This window comes from Haliotis rufescens, unplaced genomic scaffold (assembly GCF_023055435.1).
Source record: "Haliotis rufescens isolate VD_foot unplaced genomic scaffold, xgHalRufe1.0.p SCAF_57, whole genome shotgun sequence".
In the NCBI taxonomy this organism is placed as follows: Eukaryota; Metazoa; Mollusca; class Gastropoda; order Lepetellida; family Haliotidae; genus Haliotis; species Haliotis rufescens.
In genome coordinates, this window is record NW_025964301.1 from 2,567,726 (window position 1) to 2,591,512 (window position 23,787).

The 23,787-nt window shown below is 40.0% G+C and overlaps 1 protein-coding gene across 1 annotated transcript in view; it reads left to right on the plus strand.

Annotated features, from left to right (window-relative positions):
• Nucleotides 1-23,787, plus strand: part of LOC124137796 (somatomedin-B and thrombospondin type-1 domain-containing protein-like) — a 101,512-nt gene that overhangs the window by 61,438 nt on the left and 16,287 nt on the right. Inside the window, exon 2 of the mRNA XM_046504238.2 lies at nt 8,600-8,815. Coding sequence (XP_046360194.1) covers nt 8,600-8,815 — 216 coding nt within the window. The remainder of the gene's footprint in view (nt 1-8,599; nt 8,816-23,787) is intronic.

Consider the following 23,787-nt stretch of genomic DNA (forward strand, 5'->3'; position numbering starts at 1 on the left):
ACATGAATTTTCAATCTCCTAAATCTCAGTTTTTGTCTAAATTCTATTTACCTTAATGGCAAATGAAACTATTAGCTCAGAAAGAAATGTTTATCAAATGGGATAAATTATCAGTTGATATATTCAGACTGAGTTACCTTCAGAAAAAACCCCGTGAAAATCCGGGGTAGAATAGGTCTTCAGCAACCCATGCTTGCTGTAAAAGGCGACTATGTTCGTCGTAAGAGGCGACTAATGGGATCAGGTGGTCAGGCTCGCTGACTTGGTTGATGCATGTCATCAATCCCACTTGCGTGGATCGATGCTCATGATGTCAATCACTGGATTGTCTGGTCCAGACTCGATTATTTACAGACCGCCGTCATAAAGCTGGAATATTGCTGAGTGTGACATTAAACAACAAACCAACCAACCAACAAACCGTTTGAAAAAAATTCAGGCCAAACCAATTAAAAAATACTTGTGTGGGGGTATTTCTTGATCGAATACAACTAAAAGATGGGATAACAAACTTTTCAGTGTATGTGTTCATACCTATTCACATTTTTTAACAAAATGTTTTGAAAATGTAATATGACATCTACAAGGAAGAATAGTCCTGCATCACAACTGTGGAATATATCTATTTTAATGAACCCAAAACCATGTACATTATAAAAAAACAAGTCTAGCCTGCCATGAAATCAGCATCAGGAAAATAACTTAAAGGAGAAAATTGTTTTGTGTAAAAAAAATATTTCATGGACTATATTTGGTCTTAGGGAAGAACTGTTTTGAGAAAAATGTGTCTTGTACATTAAGACTGGGATGTTTGTGAATAAAACCTTTTGTCACTGACGTTACAGTCCTCGATTAAGCAAGTATTGTTCTTAACGCCCTGACTGAACTAGGTGTGGAGGTACTGGGCTGATGTAGAGGGAAAGCTGTGTGATATCACTGGTATTTCCCTCTCGGGCATCTGCTAGAGGTTTCCTTACTGCAAACAAATCAACTTTGATCTTTGGGCATCTCCTGTTCCTAGTGGAAGAATCGCGTGTTACCTCAACCCAGGGCAGCTTGACATTACCATGCGTTTGATCCAAATTATTCTTAAATTGAAAGCAAAATCGATAAATCTGAAACAGATTTTCCTATTCTGACCCCAGCTGGGCCAATGACAATGTTCCTAGCACACTCTCACACAAGAGTTGCTCTAATCACTAAAGTGTATGGATATTGGCAATTATTGTTATTGGGGACCAGTGTGGTTTGTTAGACCGTCCCGGGGAGGGGGAGCTGATGTCACAGTCACAGAGCATACTCCCAGTCCCATCTGGGACATGGCTTGGAACATTGGGACGGTGAGGTGGCTTACTTTGAGGGACTATTAGAAATTGAAAAGAAAATTGAGGATAATAATAATATTAATAATGTTAATAATAATTACAAAGACATAATAATTATATTAATATTAATATTAATATTAATATAAATATTAATAATAATAATAATAATCTGGCAGTGTGGGTTCGAATCCCGAATGGGACTCAACCCAAAAAAGTATGAGATTTTAATCTGTACTTTACTAAGAAAGTGTTGTCCCAAATATAACATTTGTTATAAATATTATTGATAATGATAATAAGAATATGTGTCTAGTTACATGGTTACTGGATATGGTAGCCCATGTGTGTCCCCCATTCATGCAAGACAGAGAATAACTATTGAGTATAGGAATAATGGATAATATGTCCGAGTGATTCTATGGTGCAAGCCCCAAGCCTTTGTGAGAGACAGTACTCATTCACGAAGGACAGATAGTCCATAGGTTTGAGTTTCAACTAGGTTATTCAATATATATATTGTTCACTGGCATTTTAAGAAAGAAGAAATTAAGAAAAAACATATAAAACACTACAAAAAAAACTTGACCAAAGTCAGCCTTTTATTCTGATGACATGTTTACAGTTTGTGATATTGTGGACAATGGATGATGTCAAACTGTATTGTTCGTTCTCAACAATGAAGCACTATGATGTCATATTGCTTTGACTGACCACTGGTGCAGTCGGGTAGCCAAGTGGTTAAAGCGTTCGCTCGTCATGCCAAAGACCCGGGTTCGATTCCCCACATGGGTACAATGTGTGAAGCCCATTTCTGGTGTCCCCCGCCGTGATATTGCTGGAATATTGCTAAAAGTGGCGTAAAACCATACTCACTCAACTGACCGTTTTTCATTGAGAATCACTCAAATGCACATGGTAGTTAGCCGAACGTTTTACAACACCCGGTCTTTCCACCCTTGTTAATATTACACAGAGCAGCTTGGCCTAATGTTGCAAGTTTCAGGGAGACAGATTCTATATGTCAAGTCAAGTGACAGCCCCAGTCTTGATAAGGTTGTCCCGCTTCTACTGTGGAAGGAGTTGTATGAACTGGGTATGAAATTGGGTCCTGTCAATACAGTCTATGCACATTACATTGTGTTCATCCCATTAAGATCCGGGTTAGAACTGATCTTCTGGAACCCATGCTTGTCGAAAGAGGCAGCTAACAGGATCAGGTGGTGAGCCTCGCTAAGTTGGTTGATGCATGTCATTGTATTCCAACTGCATAGATTGATGCTCATAATGTCAGTCACTGGATTGTCTGGCCCAGACTCTCATTTTAACACACCACCGTCATATAGCTGGAATATTTCTGAGTTCGGCGTTAAACAACATACAAATAACCAAATTTTGTGTAAGTATTCTTTTGGATATGACAGCCTCCATGGTCATGTGGTAGAGCGTCCGCCCGGAGAGCGGAAGGTACAGGTTTCAATCCCCAACCGCATCATACCAAAAGATGGTACTTGTTGTTACCCTGTCTGGCGCTCGGCATTAAGGGTCTAAAACAAGGACTGGTCGGCTCGGAGTCAGTTTAGTGAGTCTGAGTGGGGTATTCATGTTAAACTGCGGCATGGTTTTCTCAGTGAGCTAGCACTATAAATCGGCATCAGTCCAGACTAGTACAAGCAGCCGCACACATGTCGCTATATAAGTGCAATAATCTTGGACACGATGTTGAACCTAATTTCAACTCACCTCAGACTTGTGGCTAGTGGCTAGATTGACTAGATTCTGGGAGATCACAACTAGTCCTTCTAGATTTTCGCTTGTCACGGAATAAAGGCCTAGTGTTACATTTGTTAGAACCAAGATCAATTTTGCCTTTTTCAGTTATTCTGTGTTTCCTTACTTGCTGTAGTGAAATATTATGTTGTCAGTTCTTCAAAAAGAAAGGAATGGCTGTTAGAATATTCTCAATATGTTTAAAACACCCACAATGATGTGAATGTTAGGAGCAAGCGAACGTCCCCTTTTTCTTGAACACATGGCGCCAGCATTGTACATATGCAGTGATTCATGAGTGTTGAACTTCATTCAGTTAATTTACCCTTTATATTTCACCATTTCTTGTCATGTGACACACATTCGAGTATGAATGCCCTTATTGATCAGTTGATCTGATTTTTAAAGATGTTATCGCAGAATTTTCACATGTTGCCAAATTAATGATTTTTCCAACGTAAATGACAATGTGTAATTTTATCGAAAATGGAAACTTGTCATTGAGATACAGTTGGGAAAGTTTTATTGTCCAACAGCTGTGAACACAATCAGATTAACATCCCGTAATGACACGCTTCTTATTGCTACAGACCTTTCTGATGAGGTTTAGGTGAGTGATATGATATTGTTGTCGGAACCCTTGTTACCGATCCTCACACAGCGAAAACTCTGAGTTAGCGCTTGTGTTTGGCAGCTGGGAATTACATTCGACTACCTCGGACAAATGTTTCCTGTAATATAGCAGAGAAACTGGAGCTTAAGTTTAGTGGAAATCAAGCCGAAGCTTCTTAAATCTGATTTATCGCGTAGCCTTACATGATAAAAACGTAATCTTTCCGATAAATCTGTCTGTGATGGATAGGAGGGAGACTATTGTAATACTACCCAGCTGAACCTTTGGGGGGATTATGTAACTCTGTCTATAGTCAAGTCTGGGATTTCAAACACTTCTGTCGTTTCCCATCCAGAAGAGTTCCCAGGAGCCCAGTTCTTGATATTAAACAGCAAAACATGGAGCAAGAGAGTGGCCAGTTTGTCTGTGTACAGTTGAACCTTGATAATGTGGATATATTCACAAATAGCGTTTAATGTGTATTATGTTCGTGTAGTAATATTTAGATTTTTTCGACTGTAATCGTCCGATTGCTGACGTTCTGGGCTAAAAGGAGTTCCCTGCATAACCATATTGGCGAGCTGGTCGTTCTGGTGCAAGTTTGAGTCCTTGTGGTCAGTGACCTGCATTGAACAGTGGTCAATCACTGATTTGACCAGTCCTGAAGTTGACTTGAGGTTTGACTGTTTCAGCTGTAGTTAGGGGCAGTCAGATAGCCTAGTGGATAACGCGTTCGCTCGTCACGCCAAAGACCCGGGTTTGATTCCCGACATGGGAACAATGTGTCAAGCCCGTTTCTAGTGTCCCCCGCCGTGATATTGCTGCAATATTGCTAAAAGAGGCGTAAAACCATACTCACTCACTCACTCAACTATGGTTCAAACCTATTTCGGATATATTGTAACCATCAAATACTATTTTAGTAGGCTTAAAATTTACAGTGTTTGAAATTATGCCTTGACGTCGAGGGTTCCTGTGTCATGACCCTAATTTTAAAAGTTACATGTTTTGGGGGTCACTATAATAAAGTCCTGTAGCAGCGAGCCCCAGGGACCCCAGGACATCCCCATCATTTCCAACACTGCTATTACAACAACCATAGGTACCGGGGATAGTTTCCTCCCCGGATGTAGAGCAGGACAGTACAGTGTCTGATTGGCTGTAATCACGACATTGACTGAAGTACCCACTAATGGCGGTGCTTACTGGGAACTTTTAGTGTCAAGAACCAAGAAAAACTTGTCTGGTTTCCATGGCAACGTCTTCCTACCTGTCCAGTACGTATGTCTGAGTTTAGTGAAAATTGCATTTGTGGACTTACAGTGCCCAGGACCTGAGACACTATCCTTGAGCTTAGCGGCAGTTTGGTTATCACGAGACTTGAGGGGGTGATGACCTACATCGGGAACAGTCTGGGGAGGGGTAGAGTCTACCCTTGTTATATGGGGATCCGGAAACAGGAGGGTGAGGGGAAGAGTCTATCCGTGTTATATTGATCCCAGGGGGTGGGGTGAGTCTGTCCGTGTTATATGGGGACCTGAAAACAGGAGGGTGAGGGGAAGAGTCTATCCGTGTTATATTGATCCCAGTGGGTGGGTGAGTCTGTCCATGTTATATTGATCCCAGTGGGTGGGTGAGTCTGTCCGTGTTATATTGATCCCAGGGGGTGGGTGAGTCTGTCCGTGTTATATTGATCCCAGAGTGCGGGGTGAGTCTACCCTTGTGGTATAAAACACCAGAAGGGAGAGGGCAAGGAGAGGGAAGTCTCCCCATGTTATATGGAACTCGGGGTGGAGGGGGGGATGAGTCTACCTGCATGATTTTGAGCCCGGAGGGAAAATGAGGGATGGTGAATCTACCTTCAAGATATATGACCGAAGGTTGATAAGTTGTCAAGATAGGAAACCACTTGCTCAAGAGAGATACACAAGTGATATATCGCCCGACACAAGATTGTAAATCATGATACAGACATTGGCAACAAATGAATTTTTTCAGATCAGTGAATGAAATATTCCCTTAATGTATGTGCATATGTTAATGGATATATGATAAGAGGAAGTGAAGCTCTGCCTTGAGATTTACCTTAACCTTTTGATCGACTTACGTTAGCGTATAAGCACAATGTTTGTTATCAGTGATCTAGTTGAGTATATATGTCAAGTAGTGCTGGGTTAACAGCCTGGATTGGCATCCAGCGCTTTCACGTATTATTGTACGTGTGTGGAGGAAAAATTTGAATCACATGAATTTTATAACAATATCTTAAATGCCCCAGTTGTTGAACTGTTCTTGTCTGGGACCAGGAAACCCTAGCTAGCCACCCATGCCCCATTATGAGATTGATGGGCTGACATGATCTGAATACCAGACAATTTAAAAGGAGCCCAACTCAAGTCCAGAATGATTTGGCAAGTCTAGATTGCCTCAGCTCTAGGGTATGTGCAAATCTGCAGGACTTATGATCATGGGTTCGAATCCCGGTTCTCCCTGATTATGTTTCTAGTGGTAAATACCTGCGGCCTGCATCACTTGGCGCTTTCTGCCCGTTTATGGTAACCAATCATTTGTCTCCATATCATACTAACTGGTCAGTTGTCTTGGACATCTAATTGTACAGTTGGAGTGACACATAGACTAACGCTTTAAAATATCTAAAAGTCTCTAAAAATACATAATTTGAAAGAAACAAGCAACTACATTTTAATTGAAAAGGAACATTAGAAATTCAGAACCTGTGGAAAATCTAGACTTGCTTCATTTTGGGCTATGGCATTACAGTCAGGGCTGGTTGAAGGGCAGCCTTGCTCCAAGGCTGTACTAAAAGATACATCCATTGATGTTTAGTAACTCTTTCCTTCTGATAGGCAAGCCTAGATATGTGGAAGGACACCAGTCTCTTAAAGGGACAACTTGTTCACATTTTTTACATAATGTAGAACTTATGATTTAAACTAATAATTATTGCCTTAGAGACTTGTGTAAGTCTAGTGGAAGGGACTATAATGGTTAAGGGACTGTGAGACAGACTAGAGTGACCCAGTATTGGAAATACGACAACACTGATGTCACAGGACAAAGCTCTGTGTTCTGTCGCTGCTGGTGAAGGTTATGGAGGCCATTAAGACTGCTTTACTGCTGGTTCTGCTTCAGCATCTGATCTACTCTCATCCCCAGATGCTCAGCCAGGCTTCTGTATGTATCTCTCAGGAGCTCTGACCTTCTCTCAGATGGACCCAGATCCTGTCTGTAAGCTGATTCCTGTTACACAAAGGAAATGTTTACAGTTGTGTTGGTATCTGTGTGAGAGTGGGACTTCCTGCAAGTGACAACAGATGGATGTTTATGGTATCCAGTTGGCCCTGGAAGAGCTTTCATGGGCCAGTTTTCTCTCATAAAGTTCTAGGGAGGCTGGTAGCTGAGTGGTGAAAGCATTTGTCAGCAAACTGAAGACCTGGTTTTGGATTTATTCCCAATGGTCACAGTTGGGATATATTTGTGTCTCCTGCTCAGAACATGCTACAAAACTGACTAGTTTCTGTTTTATCTGTTATGTACCATACACATTCACGGTCAACTACCCATACATATTCAAGGTCAACCACCATACACATTCAAGGTCAACTACCATACAAATTCAAGGTAAACTACCATACACATTCAAGGTCAAATACCTTACACATTCACGGTCAACTGCCATACATATTCAAGGTCAACCACCATGCACATTCAAGGTCAACCACCATACACATTCAAAGTCAACCACCATACACATTCAAGGTCAAATACCTTACACATTCAAGGTCAACTGCCATACATATTCAAGGTCAACCACCATACACATTCAAGGTCAACCACCATACACATTCAAGGTCAACCACCATACATATTCAAGGTCAACTACCATCCAGATCAACTAACATAAACATTCAAGGTATACTACCATAAACATTCAAAAAGTGTATACTGTACACATTAAAAAGTCTAGTGCCATACATTTTCAGAAATCCTATTTTGTACGCATTCAAAGTCAGATGCCTTATATATCCTTTGCATCACAATATAAACAATGTTTCACTTTGCATGTATCATCATGATGTTAATCATTAAATATCTCGTATTGTGTATAATGTAATTTGATGTGCAGAGTCACTTCCTTTACGCATGCCAGAATCCCATGATCGAGGGTATGACTATGGTTCTGGGTTTGTCAGCTCTTGCCAAAGTGATAAGTCTATTATCTACATCACTTCGGGCTTTGCTTTCAAATTCGGAGGCACGGGTGGCCCAGCCTTCCAAGGGACTCCAATTCACTGTGCAGAGTTGCCTCCCTTGGACATGCCAGAAACTTTTCATTATGGGTTCAAATCCCAGATTCCCCCAATTATGTTTCTAGGTTTGTCAGCACCATACCTGTGTTTAACCAAAGTGGTAAACATCTGCACTTTGGGCTTTCCTCCTACATTAAGCTGACGCTGTGATATAACTGGAATACTGTTGGCAATCAAGCTAACTCACTCACTCACTCCTCTCAAGTTTAGCTTACACGCTGAGATATAACTGAAATTAGTTTTTAAACCCAACTCATTCCCTATTGATCTGTGAAGATCAGGGTAGAAAATAGCAACCCATGCTTGCCGTAAGAGGTGTCAGAGCTGGTCGTCCGAGGCGACGAATGAGATTGGGTGGTCAATGCTCATGATGTCAGTCACTGGATTGTCTGGTCCAGACTCGATTATTTACAGACCGCCGCCATATAGCTGGACTATTGCTGAGTGTGGCATTAAACAAGAAACAAACAAACATCACTCCCTATCACAAGTCATTGATCATGATGTACCACTGTAACGCTATCTGTCCCCTTGCTTAACCATGTTTCTGCCTTGTGTTTTAGCCATAGACTGCGAGGTCTCGGATTGGACTGACTGGGGCGAGTGCGATGATCCTTGTGGACTTGGCAGTCGCAGGAGAACAAGAAAAGTTAAAAGATACCCGGAAAATGGTGGTAAAAATTGCCCGACAATGAAACAGCGCCGAGTGTGTGTCGGAGACGGAAAAGCCGAGGAGTGTCTACAACAGAGTGTGGAGCACCATGCAGAGGAGCTTCAAGGTGGGAACAGTGTAGAGAGCTTAGTCAAGGCCATTAACAAACATTTGAATAAATTATTTGTTCTGCACAGAATTTAGTGAATTCTGTTGGGTTTGTTTTTTTCCATGCATGCTTTTACTTGTCAGAGGCAGTTGGGTAGTGTAGTGGTTAGTGCATAACCTTGACACTGAAGAACTGGGGTCGCTCCTGGGTGTGAAGTACGTTCTAAGTGTCACGGCCAGGATGTGGTGGGAATATTGCTTGAAGCAGTGTGTCAAATACTTGCACACTCACTCTTCATCTTACATATAAATTGAAAGACTTTGTTTTCTGTGTGATTAGGAATTGAAAGATCTTTTTTTTGTATATATTTAGGATATAAACTTAATAGACTTTTTTCTGTAACATTAGGACTTGAAAAATATTTTACTTACCATATTTGACGTAATAAGCGCCCAGGGCGCTCTCAAAATTAGAAATAGGGGGCTCTTATTAGAATATTATTTGGGGAAAAAACAGAGTTGAAAGATCAGAAATTTTGTGGTTTATGCTGACAGCCTGAAATGATACAAAAGAAAAGTCTGTGTGTATTATACACGACAGATATATTTTTCCAGAAATTAATTGCCCATAATGAAGAGTGCATATAACACATGAGTGCATATTATACACAAATAAATAAGTCTTGTGTACATTGATCAATCGACAGGGGTGCTAATTGGGATTGTTCACCAGCCAATATATTAGCAAATATCGTTGTGGGCGCTTATTAGAGCGGGGGCGCTTATTACGACGAATACAGTATGTATCATTAGGACTGGAAACAGTTTTGTGTAACCGGACTTAAAAGATATTTTCTGTATCATTCGGACTTGAAAGACTTTTCCTGTGACATTAATACTTAAAGACTTTTTACTTCTGTATCATTAGGTGTATAATAAGTCGAGACCTTTCCATACTCATGATGATATTTTTTCTATAAAAACAAAAAAACTGCAAGTGATTCCCTTGAGCTTCCTGGGAAACTTTAAGTGTGCTCGCCTAAAAAAAACTTCTGTGACAAAGATTGTGGATCTAGTTTACAAGTTCGGTGCATTTGTCTGACAATTGACAGCTGGATGACAGATAAGCATCCGATAGGCAGTGATATACACGCCATTAACATGGCAGCTCAACATCATCGGCTAAATGTCATCTTTTATTACCCAGGTTAATATCCAGCCTAACGTGTTCCTATCTTGGCTGCTTTTTTCCCATTTAGAACTGATTACAGGATTAATGCACATATACACTGAACATTGTTGCAGTGTGGGGAGTCAAGACGTTTACTGCAACATTGTTATCAGTGAAGAATATCATATTTAAAATACCTAACATGAAACGGATGATGACTATCTACAAGATTTTCATCCTATTTGGGATTGTAATCATTTTGTACTTGTATAAAAAGAGTTAAACAGTTTTACATGGCTTAACTTTGAAAAGATGCGTTCTTCTCAGTACTGTATTCTTATGAAGCAGGATTTTCCATAGTGCTTTGATAAAATTATGGGTGTGTGCTTGCTCCATTGGGTTCGGTTTCTTTTCAATCTGTCTAGCTGTGAGTCACAAGTTAATAACCATCATCACGAACAGTAGAAATTCATAAGGTGAAATGTTCAGAATAAACTGTCTCATTTCGGGGGGAACCTGATCGGTGTATGAATGTTTTCAAGGTGATGGATTTTATGATGGGAATTGATATTCAGCTTTTGTGATGGGAGCGTGCGGGTTTACGCATTGAAACTTGAAATCAGGTTGGGGAATAATGTTTAGAAAGGAGCCAGTGTATGATGGTGGTATGTGAAGATTCTGTGCGTTCGGGACTCAAGTGGAAGACACTGTTTAACCTGTTCTGTTATTTGACGTTAAATGACAGATGGGCATTTGTGATTGCTGTTCAGCCTCCATTTCAAACACTTCTGAAAAGCTTCAATTTACTGACATGCCAGAATGATTTCATTTCGTTTCTGTTTTTTGGCCATACACTTGTATGTCAACTGCTGCCGTGGTGATATTGCCCCGTGACGCTACATATATGACAAATATTGACTGAAATTGTTCGGTAATCGGCTGTTGCATTGATTGACAGCCAGGAAACACTTATTTCCTTTTTAAAATAATGATTTCCATCTATCATCATTACAACCGGCAGACGCAGACGGCCTCCATGATCTTGTGGACAGAGAATCTGCTTTGAGAGCAGAAGGCTTGTGGTTCAATTCCAGACAAAGAGATGTTAAAACATAGTACTTGTTACCCTGCCTCACTCAGCTTTAATTTGGTAAAACAAGGAATGTGTGGCTAGGAGGCAGTATATTGTGTCTGAGCAGTGGGCTGGAACAATAAAACCCGCACTAGTCTGGACTAAAAGTAGACACACACAAACAACACACACACACACACACACACACACACACACACACACACACACACACACACACACACACACACACACACACACACACACACACACACACACACTGAAATAGACACCCTCCATTGTTGAGTTGGTTTGACTTTCTGTAAAGTTTATCAAAACAAAATCAGAATGGATGTTGAATGTAGGATTTGCTTGACCTCATCAAATTTTTTGTTTTTCCGCCCACATGTCCCTTGTTCAAATCACCCCTGGTCTTGAAATGTCACAAGTTGCTCTGCAGAGTTGTGTCCCTTTTTTCATGGCTAATCTGATAGCCATGGGTTTAAATCCTACCCTGATTCCAGTCTGCTGTCACTGTGCCAAATACAAGCCAAACATTTAGTCTCTAAAATTGAAAATATTCATTTTTTTGTTTTTTTAAGTTGTCTTTTGATGTTCATAAAAAGAAGCTCAGAGTATCCCTTCATTTTGGCGTGACTTGTCTAACTAGTATAGACTAGTTTTGTTTTAGGCTCTGTGTGAGAGACTAAAGCCCTATATCTCGGCTTTTAGGGTTCTCCAAGGTGGAAGACGTCTGTTTTTCGACCATAGTTAAAAAAACCATGAAAGAACTGAAACATGGTTCATGTCTATAAAACCAACCTCATTAAACCATACTCACTCACTCACTCATTCAGTTAATGTCATGCTTGGAACCAATAAACCTTGTTTTTTTATATTTTTATTTAATTCAGTAATTGGTATTTTTTCCTCATAATACTATGTTCAAAATATTTTTGTCAACATTTTAACATATTTTTACAAAACACCATCTTAATGTTTCTACAAGCATTTGTTAAAAGTTGAGGGGTTATCTTTAGATTTTGTTTAATATTCTGTTTTCTGTTGAAATCTTTTGCTCATAAAACGTAAAAATATAAAAGCAATTGGCCTTGGCTGTAACCATTGCTGAGTATAATAACTTGAAGTTAAGCTTGTAACACAAGTCGTTGGCTGTTCAATGAGATGGCATTTTAACCAGTACGTGTTGAGAGTTGAAAGTAGCTTAAATATTCCTGTTATGGGCTAGAATCCCATCTCATTCAGATAAATACGGCTTTGTTGACAAAGAGTTTTACCTGTTAACGATTGGGTCATACCTGGTGTTGACATTGTCTGACCCCTGAATTATTAACGATGTTATGTGGTTTTACCTATCTAACCCCACCCACTTGGAGAGCCCTCTCGAACATTGTATGGCCACTGCTCAGATAAGACATCACTGACACTGACGACCTTGCACTTTCCTTGGAATTCTAAGGGCAAACTGTCAAGGGTACGTGTGGAGAAAAATATCTTCTAAATATTTGCAAAATATAGGAAAGACTGTTCATGTATGCCTTTTTCACAGAATCCATATGTATCGTCAATCTGGAAAAATATTGACCCTACAGATGTGATGGTGGTTATTGTAAATGATTGTGTGTGTAGGATAATTGAAGTATAACAGAAATATTTATGTATACTACTCAATAGAAGTTCAAGAACACCCAGGGTTTTTTTCATCTGAGATAGTTAGTCTGTCGTGGCTAGTGGGTATTGCAACACAGCCTTCTAATTGTGGGTGTTCTTTCACTTGTTAGTGGCTATGTTGTAGGGGTGGGACGGGTAACTCGGGTACCCGGGTCAGGTGCTTCCTGAGTAGGACCAGGGTCCCCACAGGACTACCCGGACCCATGGTTAGTCACGTGATATATTGTTTAATGACAAAAACTCACTTTAGCTCAGTGGTTACACTACAAGTTGCTAATGTTCGGATTTCTTTCTGACTATGCTCACATTCCCTTTGACTTGTATATGTTAGAGTAAAGATAAAGCTTTAGTCAACTTCAGTGTACCATGACCTGATTGTTTGATACATATACCTATAAGTTTTCGCCAGGGCTGCAGTAAAACAATTCCCAATCAGACGTTTTGTTCCCAACTCTTGAGACCTACAGTGAGTACTTGGGTAGGATCGGATAATAGGGGGTCGGGTACTCATCCCAGCCCAGCCCTACTTTGTTGAGACTTTGATCATCATCATCACCATCATCATCACCAGCAGCAGCAGCAGCAGCAGCATTATGTGGCTGTACTATTAGCGAGTGGAATAATAAAGAACATGCTCATTTCACAATATTGATAAAACATTAATGAATATATATGTTCTTGTTTAATAATTGCATAACTCTTAGGATATATCTATATGTGTTGCTGTGATAACTCTTGCCCAGAAAAACAATTAACTTTAGGATTAGTCTTTGCTGGATCAAACAGGGGAAATGAAAAAGTCAAAATGTTGATATAACTGCAGATGAAAGGTCACTTGACACGATTATATCCCAATGCAGACTTTGTGTTTATGCCAAATGGCGGAAAAATGACAGGGAGGTCTGTAAAATGAGTAATTAAATTTGTCTGGCCTTTTCGTGAAAAAAACGTATTATTTATTTTATTTGCAATAATTATAGTCGCTTGGTAGATATGCCCACGAAGTAGTATAATGGAATATCATGCTCGATGGTGCCTGCAGGTACATCACCTAAATCCTGGCTGGAATGTCAGGTGCAGACTCTCCTGTATCACAACATTTGTTTTTGGCTGATGTCCATCACTGGGAAAGGTTATGACTGCAGAGAGGCATGGTGTTACGACCTTTTCTGCTCAGCCAGACATGATGTTATGGTTATTACATCACAAAAAAACACAACTGTTGAGACGGAAAGGTCATAAATAATCAGGTAGTGTGGTTTTACAATGGAGGTCGCTGGTTCAATCCCGCTGACATTCTCTACTTTGGAAAGAAGTTTATGATAAATGAGCTGAAAATAGAAATAATATTTCCCCTTGTAAAGTTCACAAACTAGAAAAAACCTATAAATGTTGTGTAAAATTATTCCATAGATATCCATCTCCCGCACACTGTGCATACTTTTTAGCTCACCTTACCCAAAGGTTTGTGTAGCATATTCAATGAATTGTTGTCCCGCATCTTTCACTTATAAGTTTTTCTGAAAGTACAAACTTTGTGTCTGATCTCATAAAATGTTACTAAAGGAATTTAAGAATTCTGTTCCTGAATCAAGTATGGCTGCCCTGGCAGCCATATTGAAATTGCCCTATCTGCCATTACGCAACTTTGTTTTCATATATTATTGTGATATCCTCTAATGATGTAAATATAAAGTGAAATATATAATTGGTTGGTTTAGGGTTATTTTTTAATTTTTCTGTGAATTTTGACTCTCCTGCTTATGCATACATTAAGTGATATAGCATTTTCAAAATAATTTACATCACTAAGTTGATGGAGGGATATTTGCTAATATTACAAAAATTCAGGTGAGCTTCATTGACCGATAGCTTGTTCTGACAATACACTTTGATATTTTTATGAATGTATTCCCAAAGAAAGAAATCAGTGGAAAGCTATCATTTAGGTCCACCTTTAATTTAAAGTGCAATTTTAACTCGCTCACTCATAGTTGGGCAAGAGGTATGGAACATGTTTGGAAAAGAACATAGAGCTTATCGACCCACATTTTGACTTGGGTTGTTGCCATAATGTGCTCTTTTTGATTGACAGGTTTGAGTGACAGGTGACCCATTTCCTTGCAATACATCTGGTTTGATTCAGGGAATACTAAACAATGGCATGATGTCCACCAGACTAGGGCTTGTTAATGATAATGAGAGAGATGTCTAGGCTATGTGACTTCATTATTCAGAGTTTTCTTCCAAGTGTGTTCTGCCTGGACGGTAGGGCTGGGACGCGTAACTTGGGTACTCGGGTTGGTGGGTACTGAGAAGGACCCGGGTACCCACAGAACTACCCAGACCCGTGGTTGGTCGTGTGACATATTGTTTATTGTTTATTGGTCGGGCAATAGGTGGGTGGGTACCCGGGTAGGGTCGGGCAATAGGTGGATGGGTATCCGGGTAGGGTCGGGCAATAGGCGGATGGGTACCCGGGTAGGGTCGGGCAATAGGTGGATGGGTACCTGGGTAGGGTCGGGCAATAGGCGGATGGGTACTCGGGTAGGGTCGGGCAATAGGTGGGTGGGTACCCGGGTAGGGTCGGGCAATAGGTGGATGGGTATCCGGGTAGGGTCGGGCAATAGGTGGATGGGTACCCGGGTAGGGTCGAGCAACATGTGGATGGGTACTCGGGTAGGGTCGGGCAATAGGTGGGTGGGTACCCGGGTAGGGTCGGGCAATAGGTGGGTGGGTACCCGGATAGGGTCGGGCAATAGGTGGGTGGGTACCCGGGTAGGGTCGGGCAATAGGTGGATGGGTACCCGGGTAGGGTCGGGCAATAGGTGGTTGGGTACCCAGGTAATATATGTGGACTCATCCCAGCCCTACTGTTTGAATCTGCATACATTGATTCAGCTCGGGATAAACTGGAATATGTTCCTGATTTTTGACACGCACATTCTTCTATGGAATTACCAATTTTGAAAAATATCGTATTGACATTTGGTATGACAACCAGTGTCCTTTGAGAAAATGAACTCATTTGAAACTCTAGCTTTGAATAAACGTTAAAATTTGATCAAATACAAATTTGAATGGGACAGTTTTGTTTCTACTGTAAAATAAATGTTACAATTTTTTTTTCTCGAACGTCTCTTTTATATGTGATGGCATCTGGTAGCAAAAGATTAATCTGTAACCTGATGGACAAATAGTACTTTAAATACTCGTTTCACTCGTTTTCAATTTCACCTCACCCAGCCTCACGTTTTGTAATATATTCATGTAGACAAATGTTTGGAGTTCATTTGGTTTAAAGTTACTTTGACATACCGGTACATACTCCGTAAAACTGCTGGTGTGATATTTTGCAAGAGAACTGACTTATTAAGACGTGTATGACCATATGCTGAAATACTCGTAGCCAGAATGGAAAAACATTTTAAGGAGCTAAGTATTTACGTGTCAGATGTCACCTTTTGATAACCAAGAAGATTTTGAGCTAAGGATATTTAGAGCTCACAGAAAAGCCATGTGAGAAAGTAAAGAACACGGCATCAATCTACAAAGCAGAGTATGAAATATTTTGAACAACTCTGCTTCATGAAGCGGTGTGTGGTTTAGCCTCATTTTACTTATGAATGAAACCGAGCGTTGCGTAACCTAGTGCACTCGGTAGGAGGTCAGAATATACCTGTATTCTCTGTGTTGAACATTTCATAAATATTTGCTGAGTGTACTTTTGTTAAGTTTGATAATAACCAAGGGCTTTTCATCGTTTTCAGGTTATGTAATGAATAATGTGGGGGGGAATAGAACCCCAAGGAATGCTGAGGTGCGGAGATTTGGGACATGACATGCAGGCCTCAGTGTCTGAATACGTGTCTTAGGCCAAACTTTTTTAATCTTATGTTTCATGGATTTATTCCCACTTTTCCACACAAGGTCGGTCGAAAAAAAATACATAGGTATGTCAGTCATTTATTTTTATGAAAGTTATTCTGACGTGGAGTTAAAGCTGCAGCTGGCTTCTTGATGGCAACGTGATGTAGACATTGAACTTATATGTAACATTTTATATTGTATAAGAGGATCTATAGTACAAGCGGGAGACATAATTAAAATAAATATATTTATGTTTGATATATTTCTTTTCCAGCTGCTTTTCAGTTGGTTCGGTGGGCCTGTGAAACGAAAAATAAAAAATGTGTGGCCTTAATATAAAGGGCATTGGTTGGTTTGTTTGGTTTGGTTAAAAGTGATGGCTGTCTTCACGTTTTGTTTTAAAGAACAATATGTTCATCATGGATGTTTATTAAAGCCAAATTTCTAAAATTGCATAAAAATAAAAGCAACAAAACATTTTCATAATCATAGAAATCATTGTAAAATTTTGACTGTCATAGGTATGTGTTTATCAATCACTATCAAATAGCAATGATACCAGTGTTGGCGAAAAGGTGAGCGTATCCTGCCCACTGTGGCACCCATCACAAACACATGCAAAGGCAGAGTCAGCTATTGTCCGGGAACCATTTTATAAGGCATTCTACATGAATCAACAGTGAACGTTTTTATGTTTAGCTTAGTTAATGGTTTTGAAACTAAGGAGGTAAATTTGTAGCAATCACTAAGCTAAATTTTTGTATATTTAGAATGTTCGAAATAGCTGCCTGCCCGCTAGCAAATGCTAGTTTTAGATTGGGCTGGTGACATTTCTGTCAAGCTGGCCCAATAAATTCTAGTGAATACATATTTATTTCAGTTATTTTCTACGAATCATCAAGTAAGTAAAGGCTACATTTAATGTCAAAGACTGTTGTCATTTTGTAGTTTGTCGGAAACGGGTTTTTTGTACATGCGCTATTACCTATAAGTGTAAGAACCACTACAATCGTCAGACAAATGTGCAGTACCAAGCAACTTATCAGCTTCGTCGTTGTTTAGCATAATAATCGCAAGACAATTTTATTACATATTGCGAATGGCAGCCTCCATGAAGTTTTGTTTGGTTTGTATGTTGTTTAACGCTGCACTCAGCAACCCAGCTATATGACGGCGGTCTATAAATAATTGAGTCTGGGTCAAACAATCCAGTGATTGTCATCATGAGTACCGGTATCCATGAAGTAGGGCCAGTAAATATGATGAGGGCTTTCAACGTTGATGGTTAACAAATCCTCCTGGCCATTGAACTTTGGAAACTAATTAGTACACTGTACATTTGACTTGCTGTTTCATTCTTGAAATGCTCGCTTTTATTACAGTTTGTTTTGGTCAAATAGATTAGATTGATATTCTGTTACAAATAGCCATTCAATGTTGATTCAGAGGATGTCATTGCCCTATAAACTAATCATGAGTAATGAATTCAGCAAACATTTGATGCTGATGATGGATCTCTATGACTACTGCAACCATCAACTTATTCCAATTTCGTATCAAGTCTGAGCACAATGCCTTTCCTAAATGATCATGTCTATTTTACGGTAATAAAAATCCTTCTATTAGTTGGTAAACAGTCATCTCTGAGTATATCATTCACATTAGTTGTTAGGATACCATTATTCAAAATGTCAGACTGTCTAGCCAGGGTTCACCCCTGTGATACAATAACAAGTTAGGTGTATCGTGCTGTCATTGTATGTAAGGAGACGACTTAATTAGCAACATACATAAGCTTGATGTATTGCAGAGCCTGGGCAGAGAGAAGAGCCGGAATCTTACAAATAATTGCCTCTTTTCAACGAACTGACAACTCCATTCTACCCCATTGCCCCCCAGATACCATTGATGTCCAGACAGATACTTGGCTTTTGCAGCTTAATTCTTTATGAATTGTCATACCTGAGTTAAGAATTTATTAAATAGCAGTCATAATCAGGCAACCTAGATTACTGCTAAGGAGGTGGGGCAGTTGCGTATCCCTACATAGCACAAAAAGCACGTGCTTACTCATCAAAATCATTGCAAAAAGAAGATAAAATAGAATATGATAAAAGAGCACTTCGATGTGGTTTTCTTTCAGCTGGTTGTTATAGTTACGTAATCTTTGGTTAATTTACAGATTGACCTGGCTACCAGTGTAGAACTTGTTGATGAGTTGGTTTGATATTGTTGTTTGCTTGCTTTAGTTTTTGAGGATATCTGGGTTTGATCACAATGATCAAACTGTTCTACACACACTGTGCTATGTCCAGAACATGGGAGGGATATGTTAGTAATACCTGTCTTTAATATATTGTACAGTAGGTGCTGATATGACAATAGGTATTGAGAGAAATGGTACAGATAATTGAAGTGAGGATTATGAGAATATGCAGGAAATACCAAACTTAACCCACCTGTTCGTATGATGGCGACTTTGAAAATCCAGTTTCCATCCTTGTCGAACAAGGCTGGAATTTCCAACCTCGATCGTAGCGCCACCAGTGGCTATTTCAAGTTACGTCCCTGCTATGCCCCTCCTATTGACCAATCAGATTCCACCTCTCATATTACTTTCACTTACTTCAAGCAAAATGGCGTCGCCCAGTCAAGCCGATCTGATCGATAATCAAGATCCGTATTGTAATAAAACGGGTCTTACCCCGCGAAGTGCATCAAATCAATTGAGCACCTTGATTAAAAACATGAAATGATTTGCAAAAAATCTGTTGATACCCAGTCAAGCGAAATCTGCATGTTGTTCAAAATCCATATTGTTTACCAACCGGATGTCTAGGTTGATTTCGATTGGACTATGCATAGACTCATTCGTCCAGCCAAAGTGTAACTCCGGAATACCAGCCTAGTTCGGCAAGGGTGGAAACTGGACTTTCCGAGGTGGTGTTCTATTCAGGGGACTGCCTCCGTGGTCTAATGGTAGAGCGTCCGCCCGGAGAGCGGAAGGTCCAGGGTTCGATCCCAAGCCACGTCATACCAAAAGACGTTAAAAGATGGTACTTGTTGTTACCCTGTCTGGCGCTCGGCATTAAGGGGCTAAAACAAGGACTGGTCGGCTCGGAGTCAGTATACTGTGTCTGAGTGGGGTATTCATGTTAAACTGCCGCATGGTATCTCAGTGGGCTAGCACTATAAATCGGCATCAGTCCAGACTAGTACAAGCAGCCGCACGCACGCACGCACGCACGCACGCACACGCACACGCACACACACATGCACGTCGCTATATAAGTGCAATAATCTTGGATGCGACGTTAAACCCCATTTCACCTCACCTCACCTCTATTCAGGGAGTCCTCATTAATGGTAAATATTTTTAAAGCTTGTGCATTTTATCAACATACTTGAAGAGCCTGTACATAATGTTGATATCTCATATAAGAAGTAAACAACGAGGGGGATTGTTTATCATGTTTATCATACAATCAAACACTGCAGGGAGAATAAACCATGAGAAGCGCATACTGGCTCTCTTTGAAATAATGGCAACGCTACATGGTCCCAGGCCATTACCAGTGTAGATCTGGTTCTTGCAGTTCATGATGGATGTCAAACTGAGACATGTACATGTCATTTGGGTAATGTCTAACTGCTAAGTTGATTTACGTAATAAGATTTAAATTTATGGACAAAGTTGCACTTGAAATCAAATTTGTTACGACTGCTGATTGATCAAGTTTTGCCCGCCTTAAAACTCCAAAGATTTTCAGTTTTGTGGTAGAATATTAACCTTAGTTTGCATTTTGTGGGAAAGAAACATGAGAAAGGTCAGGTCTTTGCATCAGCTTTGATTAAACCGAACTGGTTGTTTTTGTCTATGGGGATGTATGGGTGTCGTCTATGGCATTGCAGCTGGTTTTAAGTTTCATCCTTTAGCTGTCTGGCGCCAATGGTTCAGATACCAGGTTCATGTGATTACCATGCTATGAGCGAATTGATTTCAATATTTTTTTGCGATTTTGGACGTATAAATGTGAAGCCAGTGTTCACACGATGTAAATTCGTGTTGAGGATTTAAGCAAAGTATGACACCCTTTTGTACGTTGATAACTCCATAAGCATAAAAACATGTTGAATTTAATTCTTATGAATTAATAAGGCAACAAATATAACTTCATATTTAGTCATTAACACAAAGTAAACTCAATCGGTGTCATCTTTCAGTGCAATAATGCAACTCAAGCCCCTCCCATTCTATCATCAGCCAATCAGGCCAGTCCATTAGTAGACTTGGCCTAAATGTTTCAGTTATAGAAACATAAATGCAAAACAATTGCTTGGATAGCTAATCCATTGCCACAGATTCACAAGGGTACTTCTAATGACCATGCTGGTCGCTATCACCACAGCGGTAACCACAGCAACAGGACACACTTTAGGTTTCATGCCCCAGAAAGCCGACCAACAATGATATAACTGAAATAATCTTCAAAGTGACATAAAACCCAACTCACTCACTCATTCTGTTTTCCAGTAGACAGTAGTGTGATTGATTTCAAGATTTATAGCACTTTGTTGCCTGAATGTTTTACAAATGGCCTCATGAATTTCTGTCACTGCTGTGGGATCGCCTGGACAACGTAAGCACTTGGGCAGTTAGGAATACTAAAAGAATTCTGTGAACATCAATCAGCACAAGTGGGTTTAACCCTTTCAGTGCCACCCTATATTTGATAGATATGGAAACATCCGTAGCCAATGAGCCTCTGCATCATCCTGTCCTGAGATCCCCATCCTAAGTGATTAATGGTTTCAGGACACAGTGCATTGACCTTCAACAAATGACTTGCCAGACATTTTTTTTTTTTTCATCTATAAGTCTTTTCTATTTTGGCCGTGAAAAAACGTTTCTCATCAGAGCGTCTTTTTCAAAATGATTAGGTCACTGCCTCTTTTCTTTTCAGTACGAAAAGAAAGTCACTTACAAAATTGTTACAGTTTTAGAATGTCTTAAGCAAGGAAAGATAGCTTGTCCTTCAGAATATGGACAATTTTGGACTAATAGTAAAAAGGTATTTTACTGGCCTATAAAAAATATTGATCAAGAAAAAAAATCGTTCATACACCAACTTGATGACTTCAGTGATGAGAAACATTTTTTTAGCCATTTTATCCTGACCTTTGAGTTTTTTATGTGTGTGAAAGTGGCATGTGATATTGCCGCAGACTTTTCATTGTGCGTTTATATTTGAAAGGGTATTACATGTCAGCAGCACAAAGTGCACTAAAAGCTTTGAGAACTCTGGAGTAATGAAACGACAATGCAGTGACAGTCTTTCCTCAAAATGGTATATCAATATAAAAAAACACATCAACAAATAAGACACCATTATGTTGGGATCTATGATGTACTGTGGGAAGGAACTCCAGATATTGAAACATGGTAAGTGATGCAGTCGTATTCCTCTTCTCAAACAGTCCAGACACATCCATCATCGACTGACAACCATGTTGTCTTGTCTCTCAGTCCTGGAGATAGCCACAAACTTTACCTCATCGGGGCTTTCAGACGCACTTGCCCAGACAAGAAAAAATGTCATCAGTCATTTGTTGTATTTTGTTATGGTGTTGTAATCCTCGTGTTAATCCCCACGGGCAAATGTTATCTGAATGGTGTTTGACAATCGGAAAGCTCTGTATGAAAACATGCAGACCAGATCCACAGTTCGATTTCTTGAAAATAAAGTATAATGCTTCTTTTTGTGGAAGATGAAGTTTGTGGGGAATTTCTCAATATGTGGAATTGCTCAAAAATTGTATTTCTCGTAAGAAAAAAACGTTGGAGTGGAATTATGATATATTTTTTCCATGTTTGACTGATTTCCTGGCAGGAGATTTTCACCAGGGGATAGACCGGCATCCGGTCAGCTATCTAGCCTTGCTCCTGGCCAGGATGAAATAAACCAAACTAGACACGTGAAGATCCGGGGTAGAATATGTCTTCAGCAACCCATGCTTGCCGTAACAGGCAACTATGCTTGTCGTAACAGGCGACTAACGGGATCAGGCTTGTTGACTTGGTTGATGCATGTCATCAATCCAAATTGCGTGGATCGATGCTCATGATGTCAATCACAGGATTATCTGGTCCAGACTCGATTATTTCAGACCGGGGCTAAAATAAGTACTGGTCAGCTCGGAGTCAGTATACTGTATCTGAGTGGGGTATTCATGTTAAACTGTGGCATGGTATCTCAGAGTGCTAGCACTATAAATAGGCATCAGTCCGGACTAGTACAAGCAGCCACACACACACACACACACACACACACACACACACACACACACACACACACACACACACATGCATGCATGCACATCGCAATAAAAGAGCAATAATCTTGGACGGGACGTTAAACCCCATTTCACCTCACCTTCACCTAAGGGATTAAATAAGGACTGGTCGCTTCAGAGTCAGTGTACTGTATTTGAGTGGGGTATTCATGTTAAACTGTGGCATGGTATCTCAGATGGCACGCAAGCACAAACACACACACACACATACACACACACACACACACACACACACACACATACACACACACTGGAGAACTGAAGTACCAATAATCGATAATAATGAACATCCCAGGCGGGTCTACCAGCTTTTTGGTAGCAGAAAGGAAATATGTATGTCTGAAGTCTCTCTTTGGAAGTGGGAATAATGCAACTAAATTTCTCTGAATGAGCTTTTGTGTTGTTGTGGAAGCAAGTATATGATTCATATGGGACAGTGAAATACTTGTGTGCAGGTAGCGTGAATAATGCCACATTTTTTCTCATTTATGTTTCATCAGTTTTGTTGTTTTGGTTCAACACCCTTGGGCGTCGTGATATTTTGAGTGCGGCATTGTGGTTTCAGATGCTCAACAATGTGAGACACCAAGATATATTTCAGCTTCCAATAGCGACAGTTTTTATGTTTCATCGCCCTTATCCAATAAAGTGTCTAGTTATGGCAAGTCCTATTTGAAGATATTTCTTCATTACTGTCACCGACTTGTTGAGATGTGAGAATGGAAAACAACTGAAAATACCCTTGGCAACTAAAACATTGTATAGTTACAGTATGTACTACTCAAAAGAAGTTAAGGACACCCGATTGTTTCATACTGATATAGATAATCTGTCA